This window comes from Mus pahari, chromosome 12 (assembly GCF_900095145.1).
Source record: "Mus pahari chromosome 12, PAHARI_EIJ_v1.1, whole genome shotgun sequence".
NCBI lineage: Eukaryota > Metazoa > Chordata > Mammalia > Rodentia > Muridae > Mus > Mus pahari.
The window spans coordinates 88,443,379-88,466,718 of record NC_034601.1 but is presented as its reverse complement, the minus strand read 5'-3'; the positions used below and the strand labels follow the sequence as shown (position 1 = coordinate 88,466,718).

General features: G+C 46.4%; 1 protein-coding gene across 1 annotated transcript in view; it reads left to right on the top strand.

The window, feature by feature from the left end:
- Positions 1–7,109: 7,109 nt before the first annotated feature.
- LOC110329466 (interferon-induced GTP-binding protein Mx1-like) overlaps positions 7,110–23,340 on the top strand; it is a 16,909-nt gene continuing 678 nt past the window's right edge. The window contains 13 exon segments of the mRNA XM_021209050.2: positions 7,110–7,153; positions 7,333–7,384; positions 10,159–10,351; positions 11,762–11,899; positions 12,741–12,895; positions 13,152–13,312; positions 14,170–14,367; positions 15,593–15,671; positions 16,695–16,817; positions 17,169–17,316; positions 18,606–18,764; positions 20,503–20,579; positions 21,418–21,654. Of these exon segments, the coding sequence (XP_021064709.1) occupies positions 7,110–7,153; positions 7,333–7,384; positions 10,159–10,351; positions 11,762–11,899; positions 12,741–12,895; positions 13,152–13,312; positions 14,170–14,367; positions 15,593–15,671; positions 16,695–16,817; positions 17,169–17,316; positions 18,606–18,764; positions 20,503–20,579; positions 21,418–21,654 (1,764 nt within the window).

Genomic DNA, 23,340 nt, shown 5'->3' with positions numbered 1-23,340 from the left:
TACCTGACCCTTTATCAACCCCTACAGACCACACTGTAAGGGAGGAAACTCTGAAGCATTGACGGCAGATTTACTCATGTTACATAAGCTGGTACCTGGCTTTTAGCTGCATTGTGTTGTGATGAATGTCACTAGTGTCTGGCCCCAGCACAGGACAGGTGATCTTGTGCCTCTGGGGGCACCTGCTCTTACAACACTGTCTCTGCTGTGCTTGGAACCCCTCCAGAGGAAAAAGAACTGTGCCACACCTTTTGAGTATAACCTTGGCTAGATTCCTTTCTTCACATTTATATCTGGTACTTGTGTTTTCTTTTATTCTACTGACTAAAATTGAGAGCTAAAGACAGCATACCTACTATGCTTGTACCTGATTTTCCATTTCAGACCTGGACTTACTGGCCAGGACTTGTGTCTGTCCGCAGCATATTTTAGCAGCTTCTATTATTTGCTTATTTATCATTCCCTTAAGGCTCATGTAGTAGAGACTTGTTCCCAGAGTGACAGTAATGGGAGCTTATAGAACTCCTAAGAGTTGGGCCTAGCAAGAGGTAGTTAGGATATTGGGAGTGTGGCCTTGAAGAGGACTGTAGGACTCCAGCCCAGTCACTCTTTAGCCTAGAGGTCCTCTCTTTCCAAACCCTGGCAAACCTCAACCCCACCTATGTCTCTTCTACCCAGCTATTGGCTGTTGGAATCTTTATTCATTAATCAAAATTAGCTTGGGGGCAGGGTAGGTCTTGGGGGCCACCCTTATCATTATAATAGACAGAAAGACAAAACCTCAACAGTGATGGATCAGCATCTCAAAGAGCCAACAGGAACCTTTGTTTTATAAGCTCATTGGGTCATGTTTTTTTTTTTTTTTTTTTTTTTTTTTTTTGACCAAAAAGCAGCTTCTTATGTAATACATCTTTCCTCAGAGGCAAAATTTGCCTTATCTAGATAATTCTGATCGAAGGGTTATTCTCAGCTGTGGACCCCAGCCATTAGCCTCTGATTGTCCTGAGCTCTGAGTCAACTTTGGGAAGCAAGAAATTACTAGAAAGCCCATACTGACATGGTTATCACAAAGTTGCTGAGTGAATGATGTAACATTCCTGAAAAAAGGCACAGTTTGGGGGACAGAAGAGATTTTGGGGATCACCAAGGGTGGGATAAGGGAGATAGTGCCAGAGCCCTGGGCTTTGGGTATGTGATGGCGTTCTGAGTAATACTATCATGGTGGATCTTGTCCTGGAGCTTAGGGCAGTGATGGTGTCCACTATAATGATGGTCTTTGTCACAAAGCTGAGAGCAGACTGTGATGTAAAAGTGTCAATTGTGACCACTAGGTGACAGTGTGATAGGTTTACCACTGAGATAAAGGTTCTCTGCTGAGGACATAGGAGTGGGCACTTGCGTGAAGAAATGGCATATACAGTTCTGTACTTTCTGCTACATTTTATCTGAGTCTGAAATAGCTTTAAAATAGTTTTTATAGCTGTGCACTGAAATGCACACCTGTAATTCCAGTACTTGGGAAATAGAGGCAGGAGGATTGCTGTGAGTTCAAGGTACACAAGAAGACTGTCTCAAAATAAAACAAAGTGTTTACACAAATACAAAATGCTGCTATGGATAATAATGATAAACAATGGGTCTGGGAAGAGTCAGGCAGCTGAGCAGCGGCCCTGCACATCTGGTCACTCAGCACATTGGGACAGAGCCCCAGAGGCTGCTGAGCTCTCTCTGGGAGTCAACCCAGGACAGGCTGATTCATGACAGTTTTGTTGCTATTAACCCTTTTAGCCCACTAGAGGTAGTGAGAAAGAAAGGATATAGGGAAGTGGACCTGTTTAGAAAGGTTCCCTAGAGCAACTCCCATCTGTGTTGTCTGGAAATCGGCAGTTCAGTTCACAGGTTATCAAGCACTGGCAGCTCAATCTACCCCAAAACACTTCATGCATTCACCAGCTGTCCAGTTTGATAAATTCAGGATAGCAAACATGAATCAGCAGCGGTGGCACTACCTGGCAGAGATAGCCAGGCCTTAGCCTTGACTTGAGTCAGCAGGAGGGACCAGGATGGACTCCAGGAGTTCTCCACTGTGCCCCTTAGGGAAGCAAATATCAGTGAAGAAGCAAGACCCACAAGTGTTGTACAGCTAGCTCTATAAGCAAGCCTAGCTCTGTCTCCAATCATGTCACCAAGTCCTATTTATACCCTCCAAACATCACATGTCCTTGCCTCAGCACACATCTTGTATCAGCATGAGCATCTAATCAGCCCAAAAACACAGAGTCCCGGCAAATGGAGCTCAACTATGTAATGTAAGGTGTACCAATACTTGCATGTTGTCAGCAAAGAATCCTTCATCATGTGTCTTTTCGAGTGCTTGCTTTCGCAGAACATCCTCTCTCCTGTGTCTGCTTCAGCAAAACATTCCTTCATGAGTCTGCCTCAGTCTTTCACCTATGGCCCCTTCAGAAAAACACTCCTTCACGTGTTTGCCCCAACAAAACACCATCCAACACAACTGAATTTCCAAAGAACCCTTAAGTTTCCACTTCAGTGTTTGCCATCTGCTGTTGTGCAGTTGTCAAGAGGCACTGTGCATATGACACTGGAATTCAAGCAAATGTAGATGACAGAGAGGTGAGATGTGTCCATGACCCCATAGATGCACATTGCTGGGACTGTTTGCCAGCCAGTTGTAGATCTGCCCAAGGGACAGATGGCCTTAAAGGTGGCTGCCGCTATGGAGACTATCATATCCATTCCCCTTTCTAAAGGTTTGGGTTTTCTTCACCTTGGCAGTTCCTGGTTGCAGGGACCCATGTACCTTTGTAGTCAGCATGGCCCAGTGCACATAGAGAGAGCTGGAGATTCAGTTTCCAGACTGGGACATAGTCTTAGCTAGTATCTTTGTTTCTTTTCTATTGCTGTGACAACACACCATGACCAAGGCAATGTATAAAAGAAAGTGTTTAACTTGACTTATAGTTTCAGGCCATGATGGTAGACAGAGTAAAGGAAAAGTTGAGAACTCATGGCTTCATCTATGATCATGAGGCAGAGAGTGAGCTAACTAGGAAGCTGAGATGGGAAGATTGCAGCCAGTTTGAGGCCAGCCTGTACTACATTGTGAATTTCAGGCTAATGAGCTATACTGTGAGACCCTAACCCAAGGAAGAGGATGAGGAATTGAGAGATGGGCATCTTAATTCACCCTCACTGCCCCTACCTGGTGCTGTTTTCCAGTCTCTTGTGCTTGGCAGCAGGTTAAGGACCCTTTTTGTCCTGTGTCTAGAGATAGACAAGGGGCATGTGTGAGAGAAGACTTTAGGAGACTGCTTTGTCCTTCCACCATGTGGTCTCAGGGACCATACTTAGGTTGACAGGGCTGGTAGCAAGTGTCCTTACTTACTGAGTCATATCACTGACCCCCAGAATCCCTTTTAAGTACCTGAGACCTCACATTGGAAGGAAGGTAGGACAGGTGGTGGTACTGGCTGTGTAGGGGACTGAAGTGGCACCTGTTTTCAGATGCAGCATCCAAGACATGGACAGCAGAATGGTCCACATAGGAGAAGCAGAAAGAAAGGAAGGAAAAACAGGTTAGGAGCTCTGAAGAGCAAGCAGACTGGCCAGAGTAGGCGCCACTCTCTCCCAGATGTAAGACCCATCTCTACTGGCTCTCAGAACCCAAACTCCAGCCTACCTCCTGGTGACACCAGTAGCCAGGGCTTGGGCCCCATCTTTTCTCTGTGGCCTGTGTATCCTGGTCTCTTACCCTGGGGTTTAAGTCAGATCTCCTTGCAGCATGTTCCCAATACTGTGTCACCTCAGCACAGACTGAGACCGAGCTTCCGAGGTGGAGGCTGGGGCTGCGCTCTGCAGTTCTTTCAGGCTAGGTGTCAGTAAAACAGTTTTCAGGTTTCTCTAGGATGTCAGCCAGCATGGTGCAAGGTCCTCACCTTGTCAACTGCAAGGCTACCACCCACTGGTCCCAGTCCAGCCCAGTTCTTTCCCCTATATCCAGGGTTCCTTTTCCTTGACACATCCTTTCCAGAGTCTCCTCCAAGCACTGCTCTCTGGCCACTCATTTGCCCCTCACTCCAGGTATTATTACCTTTCTAAACTACTACCCTCTGACCCTAGATCTATTTCCCTGACTTTTTTTTTTTTGACCTGAATTATGCATGATATTCTATTTCTCAGCATAAGACTGAATTGAATTTCTAAGAGCCAAAGAGAAATGAAACTGAAACCAGAGTCTGAGGTGACTAGGAAATGTAAAAGGGAGTGGAAGAAGAGGATGGAGGAGAAGAGAAGGGCTTTGAAAACAATAGCTCAGTACTGGGAGCTGTGGAGGTCACCTAGTCTGCCTTCCCCATTCTCCAAGCCTTCTTGAGGCACAGAAACCATGCTTGGTTCTACACCAGAACCAGCAGTGTAGGCACAACAGCGCTGGGCACAGACAACCTTAGGGCAGAGGTCAAGACCCCGTGACAGGGTCACAAGAGCAGCCTGGTGTCTGTCTTACCAGTTCCCAGGGCAGGTAGCCCAGGGAAAGGGCTGTAGCAAGCAAGTCTAAGGGCTCTGAGGAGGACAAACACTTCCCTGAGCTGGGGGATGTTCTCTGCAGAGCATGGCTTTCCTCTGAAGAAAAGAGCAAGGTGCAGCAGGCCCCAGAAAGGGGTATGTTACCCTCACCTGTCCCCCTCACCAACCCTGCAGCAGCAGTGTGCTCAGATCTCTAAACCTGTTGTCACAAGGGACCCAGAAGGGCTGGCAGGGCTCCTCAGTGATTCCTGGTATGGTTTGTTTCTGACCCTTCCTAGTGCAGCAGTGAAAAGAGAAGGTTAGTCTAGGCTGTGTTCAACTGAGAGGAAGTCAGGCTGAAGGCTCAGCACAGAGCTGGGAGGGTCCTGGGAAAGCAGGCAGCCATCTGAACTGGTGTCCATACTGCACATGTCTTGGTGGGCTGAGCCTACAATATCAATTTCCCAATCTCAGGACCCAGCCAAGGCCCCCTCATGGTGAGTTTCCTTTCTGAGCTCCATTCATGTGAGGTGGGGGTAGGGGTGGGGTGGGGGCACAGCAAGCTCAGGCCTTTTCACTAAGTTTCAATTCTTCTCTGGAAGGGGCGGAGCCTGCTCTATTTAAAGAGGTCTGAGCCCTGGCAGCTGCACACTCTGTCTTCAGGCCAGGAGTGGTGAGTACTGCACAGGGTTCTGTGCAGGGATAGAGGGTACCTTTTAAGGGTTCCTTGTAGACGCGGGTGAACACTGCAGCGCATTTGTTGGTGCTGTAACAATAATGGGGACAGTGACAGTTTGCTTGTGGTGTGGTGACAGTGGGAAGGCAGCAAGCTCAGGCAATCTCTGTAAGTTTCGATTCTCCCTGGGAAGGGGCGGAGCCTGCACTGTTTAAAGACACTGGAGCCCAGAAAGCCAAGCCCTCTGTCACTAAGCAGGAGGCTGGTGAGTATCTAGAGGACACCCTGTAGCTCAGGGCAAGGATGCCTCCGGGTTCCTTGTGGATCCTTGGGGGCACTGTGGGACATTTCTTGGTGCTATTAAAATCAGGGGGTCAGTGTCAGCACAGGTGGAGCTTCTAGGCTAGACACAGTGCTCCACCTAGCTGCTGATTCTGGGGGTAGTCTGAAATAGCTCCCCAAAGCGCAATTATCTCTGCTAGGAGGCAGCAGGAGAGGATGGGGTCCCAGGGCCTCCTGGATCTGGGGCTAAGGCCTAGTAGATAAGAAGTTCCAGATCCCCTGCTGCCTAGGCCAGGAGTCCATGAGAAATCAGATGGAGGTCTCTTGTTAGGAGGAATCCAGGTGACCCAGGGGCAGACTTTGAAGTGCAGACAGGAACCTGCTTTGGGGACCCTGCTGGAAAGGGTGACAGAGGATCTGTGTAGAGAAATGCATCTGTCCAGGGACTTCTTGGTCCCTAGATAGGACATGCTCTGGGCAGTCTGTAGACCTACCTCTGCTCAGAGTGCAGGTGTCCCTCAGACCTTTCATTCTCAAGGGCTCAACTGCAGGGGACATGGAGGGCAGGAACCCTGGAGAGGAAAGGGCTTTTGACCTTTAACACCCTGATGGACCTGGGAAGGCTTCCAATCTTAGCATCTCAGTATCTGGACAGGCATGGTAGTGGGTGTTCAGAGGTTCTGACAGTGAAAGGAACTGGATTCTACCCCCACGCAGTTTCTGTTTCTCACTGTGCTAAGGATATATTCCCAACAAAGGAGTCCTGCCAGGGGGAGCTTTGTCCAGAATAAATGGTATATGGCACAAGAGGACCATTGGCAACTGCCCACTGTCTACTGTAGAGTGGAAGCATAGCAAACCAGCCACAAGTACAGCAGGAATGGGCACAAGCCTGCCTGAGCAGGAATGCCTAGAACCCAGCATGCTTGTGATATGCCTGACCCTGACCTTTAAATGAGGCAGGGACCCGCATGAAGTGGTGTGGGGTGCCCTGATGGTCTCTGTGCAATGGGATCTGCAGAGGGAAAGAATTAGGAGAAGGTGCAGAAGTGTTCACCACAAATGGGGTGCTGCTGGAGCCAGGGCCTCTTCCCCTTGATTGGAACAAGATCTAGATGGCTAGATAAGCTCACTTTAGACTGAAAGTGCAGCTGGCTTCCCTGGGCACTGAGTGGGCAGAAGTAGGTATGACCCCTGAGGTTGCTTTGCCTCTGGGTTCCATCATGTCTCAGAGGTGACTCAGCAGAGTTGCACCTACTTGTAGTTTGGAGACAGAACCCAGTGCATACACAGCAGAGAAACAAAACAAACAAGATGCCCCCAAATCGTGTTGTAGACTGGTCATGTGTAACCCTTTGTCATGGGACACAAGCCCTGGGGACCTGATGGTGTCATAAGACCAACTAAAGCAGCCATGGGACAACAGATGAGGGTCAAGGGAGTCTTCATTCTAGAGCCTGAGATCTTCTGGAGATAGGCTTTTCAAAGGCAGGGGAGGTGAGAGTTGAGTCTGAAGGAAATTTCTAGAGTGATAGACTCTGTGAGTGGCTTTAGAATCACTCCTCTTTTGTGATCACCCTCCTAATGCATATACAGCATGCATCCTCCTCTTCTAGAAGAGGGAATGATGGGTACTGCAGGAAGCACAGACCCCTGGGATGGACAGAGAAGGTGAGGCAGTTTCGGATATCGGTGTCTCCCATGTTTCGTAGTCAAGTGCCTGACCCCAGTGGCAAGGCTTCCAGATTCCTCTGAATCAAACCTGTTATGTCCAACAGGAATCCACCTGGAAAACATACAAAGAGGAGTTCCTAGAAAGTCAAAAGGAAAGAGCTGATTTCTTCATCCAGTCACTGGATACCAAGTAAACATCCTGATACCTCTGAGGAGAGCCAGATGATGGTGAGCGGCCATTGAGAGTCACTCTCCACAGGACATGAGCTGTGTCCGCCTGAGAAGCGGGTGGGGCCTATAGTTACGTGTGCATGCGGAATGCTAGAGAAGTAAAGGCTGTTCCTTCTCTGAGGGAGTGGCTTTCTTGACTTTCTGAGGCAAGATGGAGATCTTGGTCAGCTGCTTACTTTGCTTGGGCCAAGGTGCGAACAACAACCCATCTTTCTCCTTCACTGGATGTTGTTAGTTGCCATCATGGTCTTGGAAACTAGAGGGTTATTAGGGACTGGCAGAGTCCTAGGTGTGATATATTGTTCCTTCCTTGCATGGCTCACTCTCCAGCCTTCCCCATGAGTTCTTATTGTGATATTTCCTCCCTGGATAAGCCATGTGATACGTTTTCTTTATTGTTGAATTTTGAATGCTTTTTATATATTTAGGTACAAATCTTTGCTCAGATAGATGCTTTATAAATATTTACTCTTTGAATGTGGCTTGTCTTTGAAGTTTTTTCAAGCTAGTGTTTAATTCTCATGAAGTTGTATTTATTGATAAGTTCTTTTTATCAATTTTGCCTTGGATCTATGAAAGCAGGGCTGTGCTAGCTAATTTGAAGTCAATTTGACACAAACTAGAATCATCTGAGAAGAGTGAACTCAATTGAGAAAATGCCCCATCAGAGGCCTGTGGCAAGCTTGTGGTGAACTTTTTCGACTGTTGACTGATGTGGGAGATCCCAGCTCTCTGTGGGTAATGCAACCCTTTGGGCTAGTGGTCCAGGGTTCTGTAAGAACGAAGGTGAGCACGTAAGCCGCACTTCAACACAGCCTCTGTTTCAGTTTCTACCTCAGGGCTCCTGCCTTGAGTTCCTGCCCTGACTTAGTGATGGAATGTGATCTGAGAGTTGAAAGCTTCAGTAACCCCCTTCATCTCCAAGTTGCTTTTGGTTGGTGTTTTATCATTGCAGTAATAAATAAGGCAGTTTTATGACTTTTCCACTACAGTCTGTGATTGGTCATGAATTCATTTTTAGTCTGACTTAGAGGTGTGAGTCTTTTTCTCTTAAGTATATGACAGTTTTGCCCAACAAAAAGTCCTTACTTCCGTCACATTGCCTTTGCACCTTGTCTACACCAGTTTCATGTGGAGACTTTCAGGGAGGTGTAGTCTGCTCCTTAATGGCCTGTTCTTTTTCGTGAAACACCATATTCTCTTGCTGCAGTTTTTCAACATCTTGGGACCAAAGGCTGCCATCCTCCCTCTTTGTGGTTCTTTCAGGGCCATTTTGACTGTTGGAGCAGAATTTAAGCCATTTATATTTAATATGATATGCTGTTGTTGGTTGAGAACACAGTGTTGTTGTCTGCTTCCTGTGTTAAGTTTCTATTTCCCCCTTTCCTGATATTCTTCACTTTTTGGATTAAATAATATGTATGTATGTATGTATGTATGTATGTATGTATGTATGTATGTATCTAACTATCTGCCTATCTATCTATCTATCTATCTATCCATCCATCCATCTATCTATCTATAGTTTGTTTGCTTGTTTTTGATACTGTATAGCCCTGGCTGTCCTGAAATTTACTCTGTAGACCAGGGTGGCCTTAAACCCAGAGAGATCTACCTGCCTCTGCCTCTCGAGTGCTATGGCTGGGATTAAAGGGATGTGCCACCACTGACACCACCACCCAGCTTAACACTATATTTTGTGAATGCATTTCATGATCTCTGTTGACTGTTTGCTTTTTTTGGTGTTTATACTGTACATTTGTAACTTGATAGGCATATAGCCCCTCTGAATGACACAATATCACTTAATGTGTAGAAGGTATAATTAGTAGGAATATGATTCCATGTATTGTCGTAGTCTATCTGTCATTGTCAACCCCCCACAATGCACTGCTGTTGTTTGTGTTTAGGTATCACTTAAGGATGGTGAATACATAAAAAAACTAAAGCAGTCACCATGTGTGGTATTCAGTGCACTGTATGGATTTAGGATTTTTCTCCTGTCATTTTCCCCTTTGCACACAGAATGCCTTTCACAGTTCCTGCAGTGCTGGTGTGCTGGGGCTGAATTTGTTTGGGTTTGGATATCTGAAAAAAAACCTGTGTATATTTAGTCATTATATGTGTGGTTTCCTGAAAGCAGCACAGGAGAGGAAAAATTAAGAGTAGGCAATAGTTTGTCTAGTTTGGATCCCAAACTGGCAGTCACATTTTGGCTTTGTTACTCAACTCTCCAACTGTCTTAGTCAGGGTTTCTATTCCTGCACAAACATCATGACCAAGAAGCAAGCAGGGGAGGAAAGGGTTTATTCAGCTTACACGTCCATGTTGCTGTTCATCACCAAGGAAGTCAGGACTGGAACTGAAGCAGGTCAGGAAGCAGGAGCTCATGCAAAGGTCATGGAGGGATGTTACTTACTGGCTTGCTTCCCCTGGCTTGTTCAGCTTGCTTTCTTATAGAACTCTCAGGACTACCAGCCCAGGGATGGCACCACCCACAAGGGGACCTACCCCCTTGATCACTAACTGAAAAAATGTCTTACAACTGGATCTCATAGAGGCACCTCCTCAACTGAAGCTCCTTTCTCTGTGATAACTCCAGCTTGTGTCAAGTTGACACACAAAACCAGCCAGTACACCAACTCTCTGTTCTCTCATCTGTGCTGTGTTTTGTAAGGATAGTGCCCTCTCATCAGGGGAATGAACTCAGCAGTTATTGTTGGAGTACTTCCAGTGGAGCATGGCCTCACTCTTGCTTTCCCCTCATCTAGGATTCTGTGAACAATCTGTGCAGGCAGTATGAGGAGAAGGTGCGGCCCTGCATTGACCTCATCGACTCCCTGCGGGCTCTGGGTGTGGAGCAGGACCTGGCCCTGCCTGCCATCACTGTCATTGGGGACCAGAGTTCAGGGAAGAGCTCTGTGCTGGAAGCACTGTCTGGAGTGGCCCTCCCCAGAGGCAGTGGTGAGAGCTCAGTGTTTATTGCTCTACTATACTGTGGGCCCTGGGACTTCAAGGATAGAAACAGGTTCCCTCCCACTTCTGGGTACACAATTAAGATGAAGATCAAGGTACAGCTTTTCATGGAGTCTTCCTCTTTGGCTTGTGGACAGATTTTCCTCTGTGCAGTCTTATGGTTTCTTCCTACTCTTACAAGGGGGTCAGTCTCAGTTGCTAGAACTCCACCCATGCAGCTTCTTGAGCGGGTCATCAGTCTAAGTTACCTCCTTTCAGGCTCTGAATCCAACAGAGTCACTATTGATGTTGTGGCCAAACATGTGCGCTAGGAGTGGGAACAGCTTTCAGACCCTCACACCAATTCATTGTACATTTGTGGATTGTGTGGAATTTCAGTTTGTAGATGTGACTAAGTGCCTGGAACCACCTGTGTTACAATGTTTTTTTTCTGAGCCCCTCCACGCATGACCCATCCATCCCAAAGGCACGTAAATGTTGGTGTTCAGGTTAGGGATGCTGTTTGAGCTGCAAGTCCCAGGAGGTCAGTGACCCCTCAGTAAGGTCAGAGCTGAGCTGCTCTAACAATGCAGGTAAGGTGTGACAGGCAGGTAAGAATTGGCTAAAGTTTGTAATAGGGGACAGTAAAGCAGCCTGAAAGACACAGTGAGTGCGTGTGTAAGGGGTTAGTAGAAACTGCTTGCATATGAATGAAGTCTGGGGTGTCCTAGTTTGCTTTCTGTTGCTGTGACAAAGACCATGACCAAAAGCAACTTGGGAAGAAAAGGGTTTATTTGGCTTACTTGTCCTGATCACAGTCTATCATTGAGGGAAGCCAAGAGGAGAAGAACTCAAGTAAGGCAGGAACCTGGAAGCAGGAACTAAAGCAGAAGTCATGGTGGGATGCTGCTTACTGGCTTGCTCCTCATGGTTTACTCAGCTTGCTTTCTTATAGCATCGATCACCTGCCCAGGGATGGCACCACTGACAGCGAGCTGCCCACCCCTCCCACATCAATAGGTCTCATAGGCTTGCCAATTGCCCAGGCTGATGGAGGCATTTATCAATTGAAGTTCCCTCTTTCCAGATGACTCTAGCTTGTGAGTTGACAAACAAATGAACAAACAACCCTAATAAACACATGGAGCAGCACATCATGATGAAGCAGCGAGTCTCCAGCCATTGGTAGCTTTCAAATTCAAATGCACAAACATTACCTGGTTTCCAGTAGGCTTAGGGTCAAGCTGAACTTAAGGCATCATGGGTTAGGGTTAGGGTTAGGGTTAGAGTTAGGGTTCGCGTAAGGCCTGAGAGGGTTAAATTTTCAGTGTTTTCAGACAAGTGCGAGAGATGTTGAGGGACATCTATTTAAGGCCTTCTTTGGCAGAGCCCAAGACTGACGTGGCTGTCACCTCTTAGGTATAGTTACCAGGTGCCCTCTGGTGCTGAAAATGAAGCAACTCAAGCAGGGAGAAAAATGGAGAGGCAAGGTCATCTATAAGGACACCGAGATTAAGATCTCAAGACCCTCACTGGTAGAAGAGGAAATCTATAAAGGTACATGCACACATTTGCTCCTTATTCTGGACAGGGTGGGAGTTCCCATGATGTGAACTCTATTTTCTGGGCCTTTCCACATTGGGAGCCTTCCCACACTTGGGCCCATGTGCTCTTGAACATCACCATTTAACTTCATGACCTCATTTAGGGCACATGGCCATTGGAATGACTAAACCCTGTTACACATGGCCACTTGTATCTCCAGCATACATTCTTAATCAGAAGAAAACATCAAAAACACACTGTTGCTGTTGAGCAGAGTATGGGGACATTAGTTAAGGTCTTGATGTAAGGGTTTCTACCCTAGCTTCTATTACTAAGGGTGAGGAGCTGAATGCAATCTGTGGACAGACAGACAACTGCAGCCAGAACTCCTCTTGTCCAGGTTGAGCTCATTGCTCTTTGGATGTCTGCTCATGTTTTAGGGATTCCCTCAACTTTCACATTCTTTATGGATTCCCTTGGATTTCAAGGTCCTCAATGTGCACATGTGACTCTCCCTGGTAGTGCCAGTAGAGTCCAAGGAAGAATGTTCCTCTCTGCCCAGATCAGCTTCCTCGACTTTTGGCAGATAGGAAGCAGAGAGAACTCAGGAAGGGCCAGAAAAAACATATAAAACACCTGTGGCCTACACCTACCAATCTACTTCTAGTCAGAGCCTATTTTCTCAAGTTCTGGAGCCCTCCAATATAACCTAATCTTATAGGGATTACAATATTCCAATATAGGAACATTTTAGGGGTAGCATTTCATATCCGAATTACAACATATTTCCCCAAAAGTCTCTGGAATGAGATGTGCTTTTTAAACTGCCATGGGATTTCTTTTTCATCTCCAGCCCAGAACTTGATTGCTGGGAAAGGGTCCCAGATTAGCTCTGACCTCATTAGCTTGGAGGTCAGCTCTCCACATGTCCCAGACCTGACCCTGATTGACCTGCCTGGTATCACAAGGCTGGCTGTAGATGACCAGCCTAAAGACATCGAACACCAGGTAAGACTCTAGACACACTAGGCTGCAGAGGTCCTGGGGTATGTCCAGGGCTATGTCTAAGGGAGACATTGTGAAAGCAGAAGTAAGAATGGATGGCCAGGCTTTACCATGACCTCCAGGTTTGATGGAGACAGGGAGACAGATGGATGCAGTTTACGAAGGTCAGGGTCTGAACCCTGAAGCAAGTGGATAGTCAGGACCATCTTGCTCTGGATCCTGTCTCCATAATTAAGAGTCACCATCTCATTTATTACAGATCAAGGAACTCATCAGGACATACATCCAAAAACAGGAGACCATCAACCTGGTGGTAGTCCCCAGCAATGTGGACATTGCCACCACAGAGGCCCTGAACATGGCTCAGGAGGTAGACCCTGAAGGGGATAGGACCATAGGTAAGGAGAGTAGGAGATGACAGTGGTGTGTGATGCAAGTGAGATACATCTCCTGGATCCAGATAGACCAAGCTCAGGGTCTAACTGAGCCAGAGACAGTGACCACCTCATCTCATCTCCCTGGTAGAAGAGGTCTGAGGAGCCAGAGGTGGACAAGCACAGGAAGGAAATCATATCTGCTGAGACTCATTGGGCCAGGAGCCATGGTAAAGTCCATGGCAGAGTGAAGAATGAACAACTGTTGTTTGGGTGGTAGCCATGGAGAGGAGCTCAGGAGTCTGCAGCTGATAGAAGGGGCATCACTGTCTTCACAAAGCCACATACACAAGTCTCTGTGGGTGGATTTCCACATTGCATGGGATCTCTAGTGACACTGTCTGCCTCAGCCAAAGATGGTATCTTAGTTAGGATTGCTATTGCTGTGATGAAATACCATTACCAAAAGCAAGTTGTGGAGGAAAGGATTTATTTCAGCTTATACTTCCAGGTTACAGTCCATCACAGGGAAGTCAGGGCAGGAACTCAAATAGGGCAGGAACCTCGAGCTGAGCTAATGCAGAGGCCATGGAGGGGTGCTACTTTCTGGCTTTCTGCTTTCTTGTAGAATTCAGGACCACCAGTTCAGGGATGGCACTACCCACAATGAGCTGGGCTCATTTCCATTAATCACTAGTTAAGAAAAATGCCCTACAGACTTATGGGAGCATTTTTTTAATCCAGCTTCTCTTCTCTCAGATGACAGTAGCCTTTGTCAAGTTGGTATAAAACTATCTAGCACAGATGGGAAGAAGCCTTGGGCTGCTGGTAGCCAGTGAGAGTGATGTTTCCCACTGCCCTAGGACTGTGTGTGTCCTCTGATCTCGATGGCTGATCTACAAGGATCTTGACCAAGCCTGATCTTGTGGACAGAGGTGCTGAAGACAAGGTTGTTGATGTGGTGCAGAACCTGGTGCATCCTCTGAAGAAGGGCTACATGATAGTCAAGTGCAGGGGTCAGCAGGACATCCAGGAGCACCTGAGCCTGACTGATGCTCTTCAGAATGAGCAAGTCTTCTTCAAGGATCACCCATACTTCAGGCGCCTCTGCTATGCTGTCCCATGCAGTTAAAATTGCTTGTCAAGAACAGACCTGATGTGTGCGTGTGCATGTGTATGTGTGTGTGTGTGTGTGTGTGTGTGTGAGAGAGAGAGAGAGAGAGAGAGAGAGAGAGAGAGAGAGAGAAGAACACCATGGTGCACATGTGGAAATCAATGGACAACTTGTGGATTGGTTTTCTTCTTGGTGAACTAAGGTGGAGGTAGGATTGAACTCAGATAGTAAGGGTTGGAGGGAGGCACCTCTACCTAGTGAGCCATCTTTCCATCCTTTACCAATTGGCCAGAGCATTAATTCAACCCAGGTAGGAATGTGCTGTTACTCATGAAGGAGCACCCTCTCCCTGCACCTTATAAGTTAAGGAGTGGTAACACTTCTCATGAACACAGATTTTGGATCCATGGGAACAGTGTGGCTTCCTTCCATCTGTAGCTGATGGCTTATGCCCTTTCTTGGGCCAGGTTGTGTCTCTATCCATTTCCCTATCATTTCCTATCACATGCATGTGCAGACATGTATGTTAGTGTATGAAGACTGGGATCTATATGCACTATGTATATTTTGTATATTGTGTATTACATGTGTGTACTCATATGTGTAGCCTATATGGAAAGGTATACATGTATTAATGTATACTATGTTTACTCACATATAACACATGGAAGGATGTGTTGTATAATTGTGTATGTGTGTTTATGTGTATCACACATGGATGGGGATGTGTGTGCTATAACATAACTGTAGTGTACATGTGTTTTGTGGAGAAAAGATTTTACTCTGACATGTAATAATCAGAACAACCTCATGGTTGAGGGGGATCATTGTAGCCCAAGCTGATTCCCCTGCATCATCCTGCAAACCACTTTTTGTTTTGTTTTGTTTTGTTTTGTTTTGTTTTGTTTTGTTGTTTTGTTTTGTTTTTAGAGACAGGGTTTCTCTGTATAGCTCTGGCTATCCTGGAACTAACTCTGTAGATCAGGTTGGCCTCAAACTCAGAAATCCGCCTGCCTCTGCTTCCCATGTGCTGGAATTAAAGGTGTGCACCACCACTGCCCGGCACAAACCCACTTCTAAGTATTCCATGAACACCAATCTTAAGGTATCCCATTCACTGTTAATACCCAAAATGTCCTGATCTACCTTGCAGCAGGCTGCAGACTTGTTTTCTGGCCAGGTTTGATAGAACCCTCTTTTCTGTTCTCTTAGAATTCTTCTGGAAGATGGGAAGGCCACAGTGCCCTGCCTGGCAAAGAGACTGACTGCAGAGCTCACCTCCCACATCTGTGTAAGCAGGGGCGGCTGTGTATTCCTCAGGCTAAACTGGGACTGGGGCAGTCCTTGGCACACAAGCTAGTAGATATTCCTTTTACAGAGACATGTTGTGTTTGGGAATTGGTGACTCCAGCATCATAATGTTTTGTGCTGGTTCCTACTGCTGTCACCCTGAGTTCTTGGTGGCATGACTGTGATCACCTCACTCTGGAGTTGATCATGGGATCTTGAGTTCAAGATGGGTTCTTCAGATAGAAGCCATGTTCATTCTTCTCTGACCTGGTGGAGTTTGCATCTCAAAATGCCTTAGTTCTCCACCTGGGGGGGTGATTGAGTTAGTTGTCAAACCTGCTTGAGGACTGGCTGTGGGCAGATACTCAGCAGTGATCTTCCTTCCCCTGGGCTCTTCCTGTGTTCAAAGTCTTCCTGTAGCCCCCAGGATGCAGGTGAAGATCTGTGTCCTCCCCCCACCTCAGGACCATGATCTTTAGTGACCTTCTCTGGACCTCTTAGATGTAGACAGAGATGGATTCTCATTGAGCTTATGCCTCAAGCTGTCTGGGGATAGCAGAGCTGTAGAGATTGTGGAAGATAACCCAAGAGTTGAGGGATCTTATGGTAGTCCAGTTGCTCTTGTTTGAGAAGCTACTAGAAAGTGCTTGTGGGGGTCTCTCTGCAGAGAGTTCATGTTTGACATGTAAAGAACTGCTCCTGGATGATTCTTTTAAGTAAAACACCATGTATAGTAAGTAACGTTATAGAGTTGTGTTTCCAGGGCTGGAGTGTGGGTAGACCTGGGTGGAAATGGTGTGTCTAAAACACTGGTGTGCACTAGAGAAATCTTCAGAGGCTGTCAGAATATTATGCACATTCTCTGTGGTGTCATGAAATCATATCTGCTGAGGTTCATGGCTGAGGAGACACAGAATGAGGGGATGAGCTGCTTATGTCACAGCCATGCTTCTGAGTAGGCTTGGGGCCTCCTTCATATTCCCAGTCTGTATTTGTATATCTCACTCATTTCTTTCCACTTCAGAAATCACTGCCACTCTTGGAAGATCAAATAAATAGCAGTTATCAGAATGCAAGTGAGGAGCTGCAGAAGTGCAGTGCAGACATACCAGAAGGTGACAGGACGAGGATGTCCTTTCTGGTCAATGTGAGCGAGCATCGGTTGTGACTCCCGTGGAGGATTCCTGCATCACTATCTCACAGGGATCTCTTGGGTTCTCCCCCTCCTAAGACGGACAGAAACACATTCTTTCCAGAAGTATCACCACAAGAGGACAAGCACTGATGGGTGGAACCAGTGTGAAGCTTTTGGGGACTGCACAACGTGCTCTGTGCACCCACATTAGCAGAAGGGTCCTCCTTCAGGATCCAAAAGGGGAAGGGGAGGGAGAGGCTGGGATTTCCCAACACCCAAAGACTTTTCTTCACATTATGCAACCCTCAAGGTATGCATGTTCTTTATCCAACTGGCCTTATATATGAATTACCTCCTACACAGAAAATCAGTGCCTTCAATAGGAATATCATGAATTTGCTACAAGCACAGGAAACTGTATCAGAGGGAGACAGCCGGTTGTTTACCAAACTGCGAAATGAGTTTCTTGCTTGGGGTGATCATATTGAGGAACATTTAAAAAAAGGTGAGTGTCTATTTGGGTAGGTATGCTTCATACTTCAGTAACTTGAATTCGATTGCTAAAGGTAAAGAAGGTCTTGTCTACAGTTCAAGGTCAAGACACCAGAAGGTGAGGTGTCAGGTAAGGGCTCCATTTCTGCTCTCAAGACTGTACCATCTAGCTTGGTCCTTGTGTGAGGAAGATGGGAAACAGCTTCCTCTGGCCTTTGTTCTGAGGACACACATCTCTGTGAGGGTGAGGCCGGGATGTCCTGATCATTTCTTAAAGATCCATCTTTAATGCCAGCACAATAGGGATGAAGTTATGAACTTGAAGTTATGTTACTCCCACAGCAATGACTCCAGAAAACACCACAGACCTGGGGTTTAGAGGACGTTTGGGAGTGCTATGCTGGGAAAGAGAAGGGCTGGAGTGTGGGTGTAGGAGCCATACTTGCTGTTTTGAGTCCCAGGCTCCATGCTACCTTTCCTTGATTTTTAAGATGTTCTCATGAAAAATGTAGGTTAATCGTTATAGTTAACCATGACTTCTAGAAGGATCTATGCTCCTTGAGTACAGAGCAGATGTACATGGTGTGTATATAGGTATATGGAAAGCACAGCCATGACCACAGGGATGGAGAGAAGGAAGAGAGGGAAGAATTGATTAATGATGGGGTTGGCAGTTCAGTAAGGTAACAGAAAGGTGTCAGAAACCCGCAGTTTGGATCATAGCATAGACCTGTGATACGTTAGACATCACTGGCATGTCCATTGTAAATGAGTCCCATTGCCTGTGAAATGCCAACATCTCCTATGGGACTGCCTTTCTGTCTGAGAGGGATAGCACACAGTCAGGTCTTCACAAAGGAAGCCTTGGCAAGGTCTGTGCCTGATGCGCTCCCTCACAAATATTGTTATGGAAATATAGGGAGAGGCGCTAAGCATTTTATTTTGTGTGCACTTGGGCCATCCAGGTGCTTGCCTGCCCACTCTGAAGCCCCTTATTCAGAGCACTGCCTCTTCCCACCGTGTGCTTTGACCCCTCTCTGGTCAAATCCTGATGGACTCATAAACCCTCACACACAAGGTTGTTTTGTGGTCATGTCTTCCTCTGGTTTCCTCTTGCTGGATCCTGCTTTTACCTTTGCTTCAACTGAGGGAAGTGACCTTTGACACTGTTTCCTTATTGTAGTTTCAGAGGAACAGATCAACATTTATTTCATTTAATTTTTTCACTGGTACTCATCTTCTCAGAAAGATCAGAGTGAAGGGTTTTTATTTTTATGGTTTTTGCAAAAACAGTTTTTCCAATCCTAGATTCTCCTGAGATACAGAGCAAGATGAAAGAATTTGAAAATCAGTATCGTGGCCGGGAGCTGCCAGGGTTCGTGGACTATAAGACATTTGAGAACATCATCAAAAAGCAAGTCAAAGCCCTGGAAGAGCCGGCTGTGAACATGCTGCGCAGGGTCACTAGTGAGTAGTGTTCTGAGTACCTGGGGAATGCTACACAAGGTTACTACTGTGGTACTGAGGAACCCTGTACAGGGTCACTAGGCAGAACTGCATAGGGTTGCTGATGAGCGGTGCACAGGGTCACTAGGCAGGAGTGTGTAGGGTTGCTGATGAGTGGTGCACAGGGTCACTAGGCAGTAGTGTGTAGTGTTGCTTCTGAGTGTTACACAGGGTCACTAGGCAGGAGTGTATAGGGTTGCTTCTGAGTGTTACACAGGAGTATATAGGGTTGCTTCTGAGTGTTACACAAGGTCACTAGGCAGTAGTGTGTAGGGTTGCTGATGAGCGGTGCACAGGGTCACTAGGCAGTAGTGTATAAGGTTGCTTCTGAGTGTTACACAGGGTCACTAGGCAGTAGTGTATAAGGTTGCTTCTGAGTGTTACACAGGGTCACTAGGCAGTACTGCACAGGGTTGTTGGTGAGTGGTGGACAGGGTCATTAGGCAGTACTGTACAAGGTTGCTGGTGAATGTTGCATAGGGTCACTGAGAAACGCTATTACCATACTTATCATTTTATTTCTGGGGTAGGAGACATTAGCATCTCAGGGCAGTGCTACACCTCAGAGTGGCCCTCTTGGGCTGGTTCTAGGTAGGTGACAGGTTTTCTGTGCTCCAGATGCCACTGTGGTGTTCAGGAATTCAGTGTGTTCTGACCCTATGGACACAGGGATTTGCTGTCAGAAGACAGAGTCGCCTAACTTCCTAGATCCTTACCTTGATCCTGGAAAAAGCACAGCCAGAGTTTTTCATATGAGTGAAGCTGGTCCTTACCCGTTGCAGGGCTTCTGCCTCAGCCTCCCTCTCCCCGTGTAAGCAGTAGCCCTGTCTCCTGGCCTCAGCGCCAGCTCACTTCACTGTCCAGCCGAAGCTCCCTTGAACTTCACCTACTTCCTGCACTACTGACTACATGGAGTTGATGCAGAGCCCTTAAGTCCCAAGAGTGTCCCTCACTACAGCAGCACTCTCAAAGCCAACAGTTCTCTTGGCTGGCCCTCTGAATTCTTGCGCAGAGAGTTGGTGATCACAGAACTTGGGAGCAGGCTTCACTGACATTGTGTATCAGGAGGAAAGTACAAAAGACCCTCCCAAGGATAACAAAGAGTGGTGACCCTCAGAGTAGGTTAGCTGGCAGCCCTTAGCAGGTGTTGCAGGGTGTGCTGTGTAGTGTGGCTGAGGTATCTGTGTTAGATTGTGGTTCTCGCAGAGCATCCTGTGGTTCTGTCAGGTGACTGTGTCTACAACTATCCTGCATGACATAGAGAGGCTTTAGTCACTTCTGTGACAACTTTCACAGACAGAAGTAAACTCTCCAGAGGAAAGGAACTAAAGTTCACTTTCTAATTTCTGTTAGTAACTCTTGGGTTCATTTCATGCAGATAACCAGGCACTTAGTGCTCAGATGGAGGCAGCAGGTTTTTACCAGGAAGTGCTGTATTTTTAATTTGCAAGAAATATCCTTGGAAGCTGATTAGGACACAGGGCATAAGCCATGACAAGAGGTAGAGAGATTTCAGATACCGCGTAGCTGCTGATCCATAGATCACACCCTCCCCTGTTTCCACAAGGGGAGAGGAAAAAACAGAGAGAGAACAAGAAGAAAACTGTTTTTTAGCCACAGTAACATTACTTTCCTTCCCAGTCTATACAGAGTATAGATGGTCTTGTCAATATTGAACCTGTTTTTTCTCTTTCATCAGAGATGGTCCAAACCGCCTTCGTAAAGGTTTTATCAAATGATTTTGGTGATTTTTTAAACCTCCACTGTACTGCTAAGGTAAATCCAAATACATTTTATTTTTAAGAGAATAATAAGTAAGCATGACATGGAAACAGATTTCTTGGCTTGAGACCTTTCCAACTTTCTTGTGTCCGTTAAGAGAAGTGAAGACTCAAATATATGTTCGTGTCTTCAAGACAATGTAACAGGCCTTCTGGTTAAAACAGGTTTGAGAACAGAAAGAGAGGAGGGGATGAATTTAGAGACCGCAGGTCCAGAAAGCCTTATCAGGCAGAAGCATGTTTCCATGCAGAGAAAGTGGCCCTAACTCTCAACACTCCACGGAACATGAAATATAATAAAAGTGGAAGGAACCTGTTTGCCATTCTTAATGCTCCTTGAGAGATGTTTACTTATGGCCTAGCACATAGCAAGAACAGCCTGACAGAGGGTTTGCTCTGGCTTACAGTTTGAGGAAACACAGTCTGTAATGCCAGAGAAGGCTGAATCCTACACTCAGCTCTTTGTCCTTTTTACTTACTCCAGAACTCCAATCCGTGGGATAGTGTTGCTCCAATAGGGCAGGTCTTCCCATCTCATTTAAACCTCCCTGGAAATACTGTCATACTAAGAGACTACTTTCCTGAGTGATTCTAAATTCAATCAGGTTGACATTGGAGATTGACTTCTGGCTCAGGCTTCCCCTGGTTCCAACCCTTAGCTGGTAGAATGGTATAGGGAAGCTGATCAAGGGGGTCCTGGGGCTGTTCTCAGGTGATACCTGTGTTTGGTCTTACTGGCTGGTCTGATTCTCATGGATGCATCAAGCAGCCTATGTTCTTACTCTCTATTATACCTTTCTTGAAAGTTGTTGACTATATTTCTCTCCCTACAGTCCAAAATTAAAGACATCAGATTAAACCAAGAGAAAAAAGCTGAAAAACTGATCCGACGTCACTTCCAGATGGAACAGATTGTCTACTGCCAAGACCAGGTTTACAAGGAAACCTTGAAGATGATCAGAGAGGAGGAAGCCAAGAAAGAGTTTGCTATCCCTCAAACTAACTCTCAATGTCCTCAAAAGGAGTTGACTACCACTGAGATGACCCAGCACCTGAAAGCCTACTACCAGGTAAATGCAGGAATGCTCCCAGCTGGACTCCCAGCCCATTCCCTCTCCTTGGGGTGCCTTTCCATATAGCAGTAAATGTGTAAGTTAGTTACAGCAGATTCCTGAGGCCAGGGGATGCCTTAACTCACTTTACAGTATGAGCCCCAGAGAGACCTAGCTCAGTAGTGGGAGGGCTATTTCCCCAAACTGTGTTTATTTTATTTTAAGCAGACTTTGCCTTTCTGGGATTTTAGCATAGTCCCTAGGGTCTTCTTGTCCCTCTTAAGCCGCTTCAGAGCGGTAATTTAAACATTAACAACTTAATTTTTTTTTAAGGCAAGGTCTCTTTCTATGGCTCAGTCAGCTTTGGAACTCACTTGCATAGCTTAGGGTGGCCCCAGATTCTTGGGGGGGTGGTTGTCCTGCTTCAGACTCCCAAGTGCTTCAGAATTTCACTACGCCTCTCACCTACCTGGACATCTTAGTTTTCAGCATCAAGCAGGCTCAGGTATTGGCATGTGTCCTTAGAAGATATTGTGTTGCTCACTGTGAAAGGCTCTGTGGCTATGTATACCTCTGCCCTGTACACTGGGTTTTCTAGGCGCTGTGTTGCTTGGTTGGTAGCTTTTCAGTATGTCAGGGCCAGTGTGGTCCTCTCAGGGTAGCTTTTGTGTGTCTAGTGTGCCATGCAGGTTGGCTTTCTAGGACCCTATAGCTTGCTTACCTTCTTTGCTTTAATTCTGGTAAAGCATGTACAACAGAAGCCTTTCCAACTCAACCACTGTTTGGCGTCACAACTTAGAGACATTAAGAACCTTTACATTAGCACTATGGTCTTCCGGGACATTTCATTTGCCACAAACAACATTGTCTCCATTAAATATTGACTCCAGTTTTCTCCACCCCCAGCTGCCACTTTTTTAGTATCTGGGAGCCTGACCACTCCAGGAATCTCTTACCAGTATAATCACATAACAGAGCACCTGTCCTTCCTGACTGGCTCATTTCTTAAAGCATAGTGAGAAGGTCTCTGCACTTTGTAGCAGAAGTCAGGGGTTTGTGTCTGCAGGTATCAGCCCTTCTTCCCAGCTGTGGCCCTGCCTCCCCTAGAGGAGTTCATATCTGGGTGCCTGAGATGCTCATTCCCCACATCACTAGTCTCTCTTTCCCACTTTCATATGGAGATGAGCCACATTCCAGGGGTCTTTGGTCCTAAAATATACCTATGCTGCATGTAATCTTGCAGTGTGTCCTTAAACTGTCAACTAGGCACTTATGATCTGCCTAACTTCTTTTTACTCCATCTTTTGATAAGGTGAATTGACTTAATCATCTCCAGAGGTTATTGTATCTGGGACCCAGGGAAGGAAACTGTTTCAGAGAATTACCTTCCTTGCAGAACCATCACATCAGTACTGAGTATTTAAGACACTACCCTGTCTCAAAACAGGGAGAGTTGGGTATACTGTGGGGCTGGGAGAGAATCCTTCCCCTCCCACCCCCCAGTTGGAGATTGACTTCCCTCAGGTAGCTAACTCAGGGCTCTGCCTGGGGCTTTGTATAAACCTGCTCCCTGCTGCTGAGAAGTCTGAGGCTTTAAGAAGACTGATGCGGTTGGTCATCAAAGAGACCTGCCATTTGCAAATGGAGTTGGACTATCTGTAGACTACCTTCCAGCTCATTTTACCCATTTCTTTTTTTTTTTTT